The sequence below is a fragment of the Apodemus sylvaticus genome, chromosome 2 (assembly GCF_947179515.1).
Source record: "Apodemus sylvaticus chromosome 2, mApoSyl1.1, whole genome shotgun sequence".
Classification (NCBI taxonomy): Eukaryota; Metazoa; Chordata; class Mammalia; order Rodentia; family Muridae; genus Apodemus; species Apodemus sylvaticus.
In genome coordinates, this window is record NC_067473.1 from 8,001,641 (window position 1) to 8,015,044 (window position 13,404).

The following is a 13,404-nucleotide window of genomic DNA, read 5'->3' on the forward strand; positions in this document are numbered from 1 at the left end:
AAGAGCAACCCAGTCCCCACACAGCCCCCACTGTGCGCTCTGCTGCTTCTGGACCACTTGCTGGGCTCTGCCTCCACAGGACAAACATCTAAGTTTAAAGGAACAGTCAGACCCTTGAACCTAATCATGAGGCTGGTGTTAGATATTAGTTTCCTCCAACTACATTTTCCAGGAGAGTAGAATCACTTGAGCTCTTAAAGACTGTAAACATACTCCTATATGTATGTGAAGAGTGAGGACATAGAGAATGTCCACGCAGATGAGAATCCAATCCTAAAGCCATCGTGCCCTGACCTCTCTCCTTAGAGCAGGGAGACCCCATCTGACTGAAGCTCAGAATCCCTGGGGAAGCTGGCCTTCCTCTGAACTATTAACCTTGTCTACACTAGAAATTGTGCAGACTTTATAGGGACTCCGGGTGCTTCTTGTGAATCAACCCAGAATGGGCACTCCATCTTCTTTCAAGCCTTCTGCCAAGACAAGTTGCATAAACAACATTACCAACTCCCCTGGAAACTTCAAAAGCTGCCCATTCTCAGCAGAAAGCAGGATGCTAATTCTGTCCTTGATGCATGCAGGACTCCTCAGCATAGCATACATCTGAACAGATACTGTCCACTCCCTCCCGACCCCCAACAAGCCACTGCCACCATCTAGAATATACTATGTTGGTATGACGTAACCCCTTCACAACTGGGAAACAAAGCTCGGTTCCCTGTTGACCGCCTCAGGGGCTCCTGGAGTTCTACCAGAAAGCCTTCCTGCCTGTCCCCAAGAGAACCTTCTGGAATACCTGGTGTTGGTATTAATTTTTGTAAGCAACTACCAGCATCATGATACTGTCATAAGACTCAAAACTTACCAAATTCTGGAGCTGTAGCCTGTATTATAAGACTTCACTTTTATCCAATCCCCAGATCTTGAAGACTTTAAAGATATTATCACTTGCCAGGCATCTCCTGCTCTGACCCTGCTGGACACCAAGCCTGTGAACAGGGGCAGGGCCAGCACTCATGCATGCTACTGTGTAGCTTGTTTCTCTCCATGTCAGCTTTCAGTGACCCTTTTAGATCTTAAATACACATAATTTTATAAACAAATGATATCCCTTTAGTGATATCTCAAAATATGTTAAAATTATATAAATTATACTTTATTTTCCTTGTTTTAATATATATATATACTTCACAGAACTCATTTTAATATATATATTCTTAAAGTGGTCTATTTTAGAATTGCATATTTGGTATTTTTGCTCTGTTATTAGTATATAATGTTGTTATGCCACTTCAACATTTCAAAGTATTTCCTTTTTGTAAGAATTGCAAAAGTTTTAAGACAGTCATTATTGTGTACTTGGTAGCTTTGCAACACAGTTTCATTTGATGAATATATAATAGAAAGTTCCAGATAATTCAGGAAAATAAACTATAACTATCCGGTTGTCCTTCAACTGTGTGAGATGTACAGAATCTAGCTGGGGTTCATGTTATTTCATAAACACTACAGATTTTGCTATGGGAAATACATATATTTAAAAAGTAGAATAGAATGTGTCCATAAAGCCCTACTAATGAAATGTATTTTCTTACTTAGTTACACTTCCCTATCAGAACCTTTAGCTGTAGGAGCTAGTGATGGCCCTGACAGTTGCTTTAATCTGGCCTTGATGTCATAGGTTTACTTTTGTATATATGTACCAAGGACACATGCTAAAAACCTCTAGAAAGAAAAGCTGTGATCATGCGTGGTATCTTACATTGAGTAATGTCTACACTGCCTATATTAAACAAGGACATATGAGTTTGGAGAGAACAAATTCAACACCTTTGGAAAACGTTTCCAGATATAGGGGACCTTCTAAATGAACATAACATATAATATATTCTTAATGTTTTAATTGTAAAAGACTGTCTGTGGAAAGATTTGAACATCATAAACATAAAAAATGACCAACCTCAAACTATAAAGATAGAAACGTCCCTGTTAGCATTTAACAAGTGACATCCTTGTGCTTACTGGAGACTATAACACTCATGCTCTCTTGTGGCCAATGAAACGGGCACATGGGAGCCTCTGCCCTGGACCCCCGCACGTGGGAGTCTCTGCCCTGCCCCCTGCTAACCTGTCTGAACTGAACTGGCAGATTAGTTTTTTTCCCAGCCTCACTAGTTCACAAAAAGACTTCATTCCATAAAACCCAAATGGCGTAGCATAGCGCAGTCATTGCCAACCAGGAGAATCCCAATTTCTCTGAGCTTGCTAGCGTAGGCTATCTCTCAGTAAATGTTTGTGAAGACACTCGGGCAGATCCCTCACAAGATCCTCGCTGGTAGGGTGCTTCTTAGGGTGCGAGAGAATCTGTTGTCCCAGCCCCTTTTGTTGGGCGTTCACACTTCTCCCCTAAGAATCCCCCTCACGCAACTGTGCATTCCATCCACATATCACATCTGTGTGCGTGTCTCAGTCACAGCCTGTCATGTGGATAATGAATTGGGCCCATTTTTGCATGTGTACCTTGAAAGCAAATCACTCAGTAAAAGTTAGCCTTTGTGAACTGATTTAATAACAAGCAAATTGTTACCACATTTATTGAAACCTGAAAACTAATATGTTGCTAACTTTGCCTTTAAACACATTTATCAGATTTTAATATAAGTTCCATCATGGCCATCCCCTCCTGCTATACATCATCAAGATACCGTCACGTTTTTGGCACAAATGATTTATGAAGATGAGCATATTACATTTCTCGCAAAGCATATTTTCCTTTATTAAATTTGACTGTCTTATCTGATGTAGAAGACTCCATTTTTAAAGCCCATTCCTTAATCTCATCCGGTGTTAATAGTACCTAAAATGTAAATAATTGAAAACTCAGATAAAATTCACAATAGAAATTAGATGATTAATATTGATACTTTATATGTAACATTTATGCCAAATGTAGTGTTATAGCTACATGTACCTTGACATATGGTTATGAGCAAATATTGCATGTTTCATTACATTAAAAAGTTGAGCATATCTCTATATTGAGAATAGTAGGATAAGAAATAACATGTTGAATTTTTATTTTCAAAAGAGATGAAAAATCCTATGTTGCGCCTAAGCCCGGTCAGACTTTTATGAGTAATCACAGTGCTGCATGCCTTGAGAAGCATTTTTTAACTTGTATTATATTTCATTATTTGCTGTCACTGGTTTTCTACTAGAGTAAGGTAAGTCATCCTCACTACATTGGGAAAACTGTTTTCTGTTCATTTTTGCAGTTTTACCAAAGCTAGCTGAGAATTTCTGTAGAGGACCCTTTGCAAATAAAAATTTTCTAGAAAAGCAGTTACGGATGATAGTGAGGTACACTGACGGAATGTCCAACATCCAATAAAGTTAGCCAAATGAGCCAAAGTCTGGGATGTGGATACAGCAGCCCAGGCTGGAGGTGTGGTGATCAGCATTCCCTCACTCGGCAAAGTGCCCGGCTCCATATTGAAGCTCTCACAGTTAATAAACTCCTTATGAGGAAGTAGAATTTAAATATATGCAAAAGATCTCAAGTCTGTAGCTAATATCTTCTAAGAAGATTTGTTGGGCAGAGGGAATGTGTGAAGGCGCCTTTACTTACCAATTTTAATTTAATAATTGACCAAGACATGCTTTGCTCTTAACACTTACAAATTCTGGATCCTGCCTATTGATGAGATTGTCTTCTGATTCACCAGCTTCAAGACATGAGAGTAAAATGGTCCAGAATAAACACATACATTTGGTGTTAAGGTTTTCACTTAATCCTGACGTGTGAGGTCAAATATCATCCTCGTTTCCAGTCAGCAGAAGAGAAATCTGAAACTCTCGGTGTTTGAACCATTTGCAATTCCACTGCCTAATGTGGACCATCCCCAAAAGCAGGTGAACCTTAAATCAGGTGCACACTGTCACCTGTGCTCAGGAGTCAGTTTGAATGGTGGTAGCCATTCGACAGCCACTGAAGTTCTCTGAAAGATACAACTACAGTCACTGGACTATAAGTCATTCTTATTTCTGCCTTCAGATAAATTATTGTTTGCTGAAAATATGGAATTACTGACCAATAAAATGCCTAAATTTCTATGAGCTCAGATCCTTCTAACCTTGACCTTTTCCATATCCTTTAGAATCCATCCTTCAAAAATCAGATTAAATTTATTTCCATAATAATAAATGAGCTAACATTGTAACTCCAGTTTAAAAAAAAAAAAAAAGTACTGGTTCAAAAAAGAACACAGAATCACAAATTCCTTAAAGGTCTCACAATCCCGGTATTTTCTGTGCCAAATCGGGGATGCATTTTCTAATTCTACATGTCATCTAAGTCTTCAAAAGTCCCTACGACAGTGGGAACTTCAGTCAGCATTTACTGGAAACTGCTGCCTGCTCTCTCTTCTTTCAATGGGTTGGCACTTGAACAGTACTTAAATTAACAGCTACAATGGACGCGGGTTGCAGTGCCTGGTGCTGGAATGCCCCTATGCTGAACTTACATTAAAAATTACTTCCCCAGTAGTTGCAATGAAAAATGAATCTCAAGAACTCAGTGACACTGAGTTCTGACTCTGTTTATAGCACACATCTGCATTCATCGAAAGCAAAAATACACTCCCCCACAAAATAGATCAATACGAGATTTTTAGATGTGTTTAAAACTCCTAAGATTAAAACTCCCCAAATATACAGTCTTGTAAACTGGACATTTTAGAAGACAAGAGTAGCTGCTTAATATTCATACAGGGTTATTCAATGGGCCTGGAGGCCTATTCATCCTTCTGTTAGGTCCAGTCCCATGGTACTTGAGTGAGCTTCAGAATGGCAAAAATCCACTTCATTAGACTCCAGTGCAAAGGACTCATAACCAAATTCCTAGCTAACTGTAAGCAAGCTTTGAAAATGTGGCTGCTTAAATACGATTATATAAATGCTAGCTAACTGAAGCAGACACACTTCTGTGTGCACATGAAGACTCATGGGAATCCAAAGATACGTTGTATGAACTGAATCAAATTCAGTGGGCCTGTGAATTAGAACGTCCCCTGAATTATGTTTGAGTCTCTTGAAAAATCTGCAGCATTAAAGATGGGAATTTCAAAGCAGTGCCATAATAAAATAACTTCGGTAGACTTTGCTTTGTTAACAACTTCAGCTAAGATAAAGCATGTCTGTTCTCTCATGTACACGGTCACCGTCGCACCATTCTAAGTCACCAGGACATAACTAAGTATGTTGCTTATTTGGGTTTTTATGTAAAATACTTAACCATTTTACATTTGAGTACTTTGTCTTTGAACATGTCTTGACAGAATAATTTCCTTGCTTTAACTCTGCAATTATTCCTTATAGTTAAAGAGTAATGATTTACAGCAGGAGTCCAATCAGTAAGTCTACAAAGGGTCAGTACAATAGCGCGCCTTGACCACCCTCGGTCAAGCAGGAGGAGCAGTGCCGTGGCTGGGGGTGGAGCGAGCTGGACCACAGGCCCCCCCGTATTATCAGAAGCTTAATGCGGGGAGCCACGAGAGAAGCAAAGGCTTCACTCCGCAGGAAATGAGGGCTATGGGGTTCAGAACAGAGAAAGAAAGAAAAGAGATCCCTACCGAGGCACAGCAAATAGGATCCCAGACCCACAAATAAAACCTGAGGACTTGGTGCCTGAGTGAGGCTGGTATAGATTAGAAGCCACTTTGTGTAGAGCAGTCTGCATAGTGGTGGATCAGAAAAAAAGGGTCTGGAAAGCATCAGGATTAATCAGGAAGAGGGCATGTGATGCATGCTGTCCCTAGCTTAGATGCTCTTATGACATATAAGAGTTATGGATACATTTTTAATAAACAAAGCCAACCTCTGAAGAAAAGTTTCTAGGGAGTGGGGTGTAAATCGTGTGTGTGTGTATGTGTGTGTGTATGTGTGTGTATGTGTGTGTGTGAGGCCTGGTACACAAGCATATAATTTTACAGTTATCTTAAGTGTAAACTGTACGCTTCACAGCATTTCAGTTTCTTCTCAGTGGAGAACAGAGACACAGAAGTTGGTTTAGGGACTGTTGTACTGACGCAGAGGATTCGGGGTGACCTCATATGCTAGCAAGAAGATAGCAAGGGCCGTCCCAAGATGTCGCAAATAAAAACAATAGCAGCAGTTTCTCTAATACTTGACTAGCCCAGGGCACTAGGGCACTAGGGCACCGTCCACTTTCTAGACTGCTCACAGCAGCGGATGAACGCGGGTGTGTGGTCTTCACCTTTCACTCTGACGCTGAAGCTGACGGACATACAGTAATAAATTTATCACCATCACATTCAAGTAGAGAGCGGTTGTGAAGGCTACCAGAAATCAAATATCTAGCTTTTTTTTCTCTTTTTCCCTACACACACACACACACACACACACACACACATTATTCCATTTCTCTAAAATGTCCTTAGTGGATCTGCACTTTGGCTTTGTAGTTACTAACATCGTGATAATGTGGGACTCCTAAGTGGAAAGGCAGTATTAGCACTTTGCTCTTACCTGCTTACATTTTGCATCTGCCTTTTTATCGGGGTCTCAAGACAGATGTTGCTGCTGCTTCAGAGCTATGCCTGTGTTTTCCTTGAGAGTCTTACCATAAATCTATTCAAATGATTAACTGTCACTATATAAAATTCTCTCATTTTAAAGTTTTCCACATTTTTATAGCTAAGTAGAATACCTAGACTACATTGTTAAAAAGCATTATTTTATACCCTGGGAAGGTCGGATTTGATAAGATTATCCTTTTCCTTTATCCTAACTCATTGATCTTATGCTGCCCTTGATAAAGAATCACATCACTGGCATGATCTCTCTCTGCATGTATTTGAGACCACATACTAAAGAGGCTTAATACATTTAGAAGATATCACTAGCTTCCCACTCAAAACCCACATTGATGCCACATATAAATATAGCGTCCTTCAGGTCAGTGTATGAAAGCACAATTCTTACCTCAGTGATGTTATAGATCATGAGCCCTAGAAAAGGGAATGAGACTTGGGGTGCTCTCCCTTTAACCACAACACTCTTGAGGCAGAAGCAGGGGAATCGTAAGTCTGAGGCCAACCTTGGCAAAAGAGCAAAACACTGTCTGAATTTTTAAAAACAAAAAAATCTATTTTTTCATGCCAGAATGTTAGCAGCTGTCACTGAAACTATTATTTAATTTCCTAAGGGTTCTGATATCCATTTTCAGTATATTTATCAGCTTCACATATAGTACATACAGGTATATATGTGTGTATATAGGGAAGAATATATATACACACATACATGGTTATATGTTCTCCTGCATTTCCTTAGTACTGTTAGGACCTCCTTTTTAGCAGAGAGTCTCTTTCAGTAAGGCATGATTATCAAATACAACCTCAGCCTAGCGTCCTTCTAACAAAGCTTTTGTTTTTGTTTTAGCCCTTTAAGGAGGATGGGAGTGGCTGGGTAGGGGAGCACCCTCATAGAGGCAGGGGGAGGAGGAATGGGATAGGGGTTTCCGAAGGGGAGACCTGGAAAGGGGAAAACATTTGAAATGTTTTGAAAGAAAAAGAAAATGTTAACTAAGGTAACCAAATCGCTTGTGTAGTGTATGTATGTAAATAAAGTAACGAGTACAGTGTGCACCTCTGGAGTGGAGTCGATGGGGAGATATGTTCAGGTTCTGAAAAGAAAAGGACTTCATGGCCAAAGGCAGTGAGGCAGGTGCCAGTCTAATTATTCTGTCCCTAGGTGGTGAAGTCTGCATGACTTCTGAACTCTGAATTTTTTCAGATATTTAGCAGGCTACCTTGGGACCTTAGAATAGATCATACATTCATTGATGGGACTTACATGTTCTCTCTCCTTTCCCTCCCCGCCTATACCCTTCTTGTGGTTTTTCTAACAGCACTCGAAAACAAAATTATATGATGAATTTTTCACGGCAACATGGGCTCAGGCACTTCTACAACAGAAGACGAAGGTCGCTTAGGCGATACCCATGAAGAATCCAAGTTTATTTCCCTTTCCAGCGTACAATGTGTCCCTTCCTGGTTCTTTGGAACACCTCTCACTGCATCCGATATCAGGAAACAAAGATGAAGGACTTGGCTAACAGAAAGCCCTTCGAGACCTTGTGTACCCCATCTTCCCACACTGTGAGCTAACGACATATGGCCTCTCTGCGCCTAAGTAAATGTCTTCACGTCCGTGCGTCCGTGGAAATCGTGATCTGTTGTAATATCAGTTACAGTGGCAGTATTGAGAATAAGAAATAGTTTAACAGGAAAAAAAAGTTTAAGCACAAAAACTTTTAAAGATTTTATGTTTTAAATGGCATTTTAGCACAGTATTTAACACTCTTGGTCACCGAGCTATTTAAGTAGACTGTATTTCAGCTTTGTCTCTTGTTTTATATGATTAAGTCATCGTCGTTTGTCCTTTATGTATTCTCCTCTACAGTAGAACACACTGAAACTGTATCTACTTGCTGGGTTGCAATATTTTGCTGCTGGACTTTGACCTACTTGTATTATGCAGAAAGTTAATTCAGATACCTATTCAAGATGATAACTGTAAAGATGCTGTTGTCTCCTTTAATATGCTCTTTAACACGTATGTTGATGTAGCACCATTTTGTGGATAGGAAAAAAACTGTTTGACCTTCAGATATTTTCTACTTAAAAAAGTTGCGGATGAACACCAACCGTATCTCCCTCCCACAATGAAGTTCCCATTACCTTGTCTAAAACAATTTTTTAAAGTGTTCTGTGGCTGGTTTACTAACAGTAACCGCCATTTCGTGTCTGTGGTAACAAAGTGACTTGTAAAATGGTGGATGTTTCCCTCACTGTGTTCTCTTCATGGGTTGTTTCCCTGTGGGTCATAGTCATACCTTCTGATGAAGTTGAGCCAACACCAGCAAAGTATGATGGTCCTGTAGCCTCTGACTGTCGCTGAAACAGAAGGCTGCACTCTAGGCTGAACCATGCTAAAAGCCCATGCTGAAATAAAAGTTATGTCCAAACTCTGTTTGCAGCTTGTTAGCATTCATTCAGTCCTTACTGTGTGAGTGAGAGAGGCCTGCGGAGGTCAGGGGACAACTCGGGGTGCTGCTCCTCAGCTTCCACATTGAGACAGTCTCTTGTTGCTCGGTGCTACGCAAGCCCGTCTAGCTGACCCATGAGCTTCAGGGGTTCTCCTGTCTCCACCACCTTCCACTTCACCATAGACACAAGGGGGTCACAGGTCCCTGATACCTCATCTGGCCCCTCTGTGGGTACTCGGGGTCCAAACGCAGCTCCTCCTGCCAGCCCAGCAAGCTCTAAATCCACACGCCATTCCTTCGCCCTTCGTTCATTTCTCATTCAGTCTCACACAGAAAGTGTGAGCCAAATCACACTTAGGAAAGGTGTCAGATGTCATTGCGACGCGGGGTTTTGTTCCATCATTGGTGACAGCAGTACGAGGCCACGCTTTCAATTTAGCCATTTCTCATGAGTGTGTGTCTGGTGATGGGTGTGTGTGCGCCCATGTGTGCAAGTGTGAGGCCACGTGTCACTCGTTCATCTCTTCCTCAGTCTCTCTCCATCTTCTGTTTTGAGATTCTCAGTGAGCCTGGAGCTCACCATTTTGGTTTGACCAACTGGTCAGTGAGCTCCGGACGCCTTCCTGTCTGCCCCCTGACCATCATTGAAGCCACAGACAGGCCTCTGTGCTTGGCTTCTGTGTAGATGCTGGATGTGAATGGTTTCTCACGGTTTTGCAGCACTCACGTTAACCACTGTTCTGCCTAATCACAGGCTCCTCACATCCATTCTCCTGGAAACCCCCTCCTGTTCTCAGGGGCCCTCATCCTAATTCCACACTAGCTGGTATTTTTAAGTTGCAAATAGGAAGGCTAAAATTTCATATGTTAAGAGCTATATAATCCCAGTACTCAGAGGCACGCAAATCTCTGAGTTTGAGGCCAGCCTGGTCTACAGAGCTAATTCTAAGACAGTCAGAGCTACACAGAGAAACCCTGTCTCAGGAGAAAAAAAAGGAAAGCTACATAAATGGAGAAAGAGACTCCTCTCACCTATAGGAATTCTCATTAAGATTTCAACACTTTGGGCTGGAGAGATGGCTCAGAGGTTAAGAACACCGGCTGTTCTTCCGAAGGTCCTGAGTTCAAATCCTAGCATGGTGGCTCACAACCATCCATAATGAGATCTGATGCCCTCTTCTGGTGTGTCTGAAGACACTCCAGTGTACTTATATATAATAAATAAATAAATCTAAAAAAAAAAGATTTCAACACTTCCTAAATTTATCTCAATATTCAATGCAATCTTAGACTTTAACAAACTGACACTAAGATCTGTAGAGAACAAAAAAGAGAGGAGGAGGAGGAGCCGACTCACTCTGAGAAAAGAGAAAATTGAAATACTTTTTATAACTTACTGGAAAGCTAGGACTAAAGACAACATATAGTAATGGCATTAGACAAATGGAACAGTGAGACAGTGGGGGCGGGGGAGGTGACTTAGGGGCATGAGAGTGCCTACTCTGTAAGCATGAGGACATAAGTTCTCATCCCCAACCCCCATGGTTATGTTTTCAAAGCTCTGGGAAATGGCTGTGTGTACCCACAACCCCAATAGAATCAGAAAATGGAGAGAAAGAATCCCCAAAGCTTGTTGACCGGCCACTCTAGTCAAAAACCAATTAAGGTGCACAGTTTGGTAAGAGACCTTGTCTTAAAGAAATAAAGTAGAATAATAAAGTAAGACGCCCACCACCCTGCTCTGGCCTCCACATACAACATGCATAGGCTAATGGGGACTCCAGGGACAGCTGCAGACTTGGATGTGTGTGTGTGTGTGTGTGTGTGTGTGTGTGTGTGTGTATGTGTGTGTGTGTGTGTGTAGTATTTATATTTTACCTCTTTCACAGTAATTTGGCTTTTCCTCCTCCTCTCCTTTTTGTAGTTCTCTACAGATCTTAGTTTGTTTTATGTATTATGTACACATATATATAGAAAGGATGGGGCTCAGCAATACAACGGCAATTGAATGACAGTCCCAGCAAATGGAGTTGGCATAACTGGATAGCTGGGTAGAACATGACACCCCATCAATGACGTATGCTATATACAAAATGCAAAGTCCCAAATGAGTCATACCCCTAAATGTAAAATGTCTAGAAGAAAGCCTAACAGGAAGACTCTGACTTAGTCAATGACATCTTAGCCAGGACACCAAAACACATCAAACTGGCTGCATAAAAGGATAAATATTTTATCAAAACTACACTTTTCTGCTTTTTAAAGTATTGTTAGTGTAAGTAAAATGTAAGCTACAGGATGAGATGGAATATCTACAAAACATGATTTTTTTTTATCCAGACGGTATCAAGAATTCACAACAGTCATGATTTTTAATAACATGACCAATAAGCAAAATTAGGCAAAAGATTTTGCCACTTTAACGAAACAAGGTGCATGAGAGGAAATTTAACATAAGAATACATCCAGTATTGTTAATAAAATTAAAAACCACAACGTGATACCACTGCACATTAATCAGAGTTGATAAAATTAGAAAATACTTCTATTCCAAATATTACCAAAGACATAAGACCAGGACTCTCTTATGCCAACACCAGGAAAAAGTAAAAGCACAAGGTCATCTAGGAAAGCAGTTTGTCAGTGACCTAAAAGGCTAAGGATACACCTTGCATATGACTTGTCCACTCTTAATAACTTACTCAAGAGAAATGAAAATCCCAAGTCATTTATGCAGAATGAATAAAGAAAGATGCTAAGATAACTCATCATTCAAATGAAAAATGAAAAATTTAATCCTGGCTTAAATTTAGATCATTACAACAAAACCCAAAAGAAAATACATTAACAGGAACCTGGGAAAGGTCTAAGATATTACACAAAACACACGGATCATAAGGAAAAGTCCAAGACTAGTGCAGGGTGGTAATGACTTAGATCTGAAACTTCCCCTAAAAGCTCGTGTTTTGATGGCTTGTTCCCCAGCTGGTGGCACTGTTTGCAGATGTTCTGCTAACTTTGGGGGTCTGAACCTAGCTGTAAATAGACCAAGGCAAGGAAAGACCTGGGGGCGACTATTAATCCGGGCCACTTTCTGTCACTCTCTGCTCCCTGGCCCACCATGACACCTGCTGTTCTGCTTCTCTGCATCACCATGAGAGATTGAGCCCTCTGAAACCGTGAGCTGAGATAAATCCTTCCTCCTTGTTCCTGTGACTTACTTTGGCCACACTAATGTGCAGGTGACTAGTACAGAAAACCAGTATCAGTGATAGAGTCATTGCTTTGAGTAAACACGGCAAAGCTGGAGGCATCACAATACCAAATCTCAAACTGTACTGCAGAAGCATGGTATCAGAGCCGCTGGGTTACTATCCCAGAAACAGACACGTAGACAAATGAGACAGAGGAACCAGAAAGAAATGCAGTGTCATGCGAATGTACTTGTTCCTGTTTGCTTCTCTGCTCCTATGGAGGAAAGGGTTTGTTTGCCTTGCAGGTAACAGACTGTCCTGGAAGAGGACCAAGGCAAGGAGTCTAAGGCAGCAACTGGAGGCAGGAACTGAAACAGTTTCACCTGGCTTACCTGATTACTTTCCTTAGACAGCCCAGGCCCAACGTGCCCAGGGATGGCACCACCACAATGAGCTGGACCCTCCTACATAAGAAAATACCCCTCAGACCTCCCCACGTGCCAATCTGATAGATGCAGCTCCTCAACTGTACTTTCCTCTTCTTAAGATGACACTAGCCTCTGTCACAGTGACAAAAATTAACCATTACAACTGACCTCTTGTCAACTTGACACACAAACATCACTATGAAACCACAACTACATATAACATTTATATCACAATATATAATGTAGTCCAACTTCAAAAACCCAAGTCTTTGTAAAAATTTCAATGCTTTAAAAACTCAAGTTTCCTTTAAAAATCCAACATCTCTTGACTGTGGGCTTTTGTATAATCTGAAATAAGGTACACACGTTAATTCAAAAGGGAAGGAAAAAAGAGGCTGCAATTAAAGTCATATCCAAACAACATTCGAAATCTAACAGTGTAAACTAAACAGCTCAATGTTCAATGTTGGCTACTCACGGTTTTCTAGGCCCCAAAGACCTGAGGTGGCTGCATTTCTCCGGGTCTGCCATCCACAACACACATAGTTTATCTCAAAGGCCCAGGCTAGCTCCACTCAACAGCTGCTGCAGTCTTTAGTGGTCATCCGAGTATCGTCAGTATACCAGGGTCTCTGCCGCAACTGAAACTGCACCTTCATTGACTAACCCCTCCTGGTCTCTTCAGGGCCCCCAACCTCAGATGGTGCCAAGCCTC

The 13,404-nt window shown here is 41.0% G+C and overlaps 1 protein-coding gene across 1 annotated transcript in view; it reads left to right on the forward strand.

Annotated features, from left to right (window-relative positions):
- Reln (reelin) overlaps positions 1 to 9,049 on the forward strand; it is a 437,924-nt gene extending 428,875 nt beyond the window's left edge. Inside the window, exon 64 of the mRNA XM_052173082.1 lies at positions 7,928 to 9,049. Within this exon, the coding sequence (XP_052029042.1) occupies positions 7,928 to 8,024 (97 nt within the window). The 3' untranslated portion in view covers positions 8,025 to 9,049. The remainder of the gene's footprint in view (positions 1 to 7,927) is intronic.
- Positions 9,050 to 13,404: the final 4,355 nt, after the last annotated feature.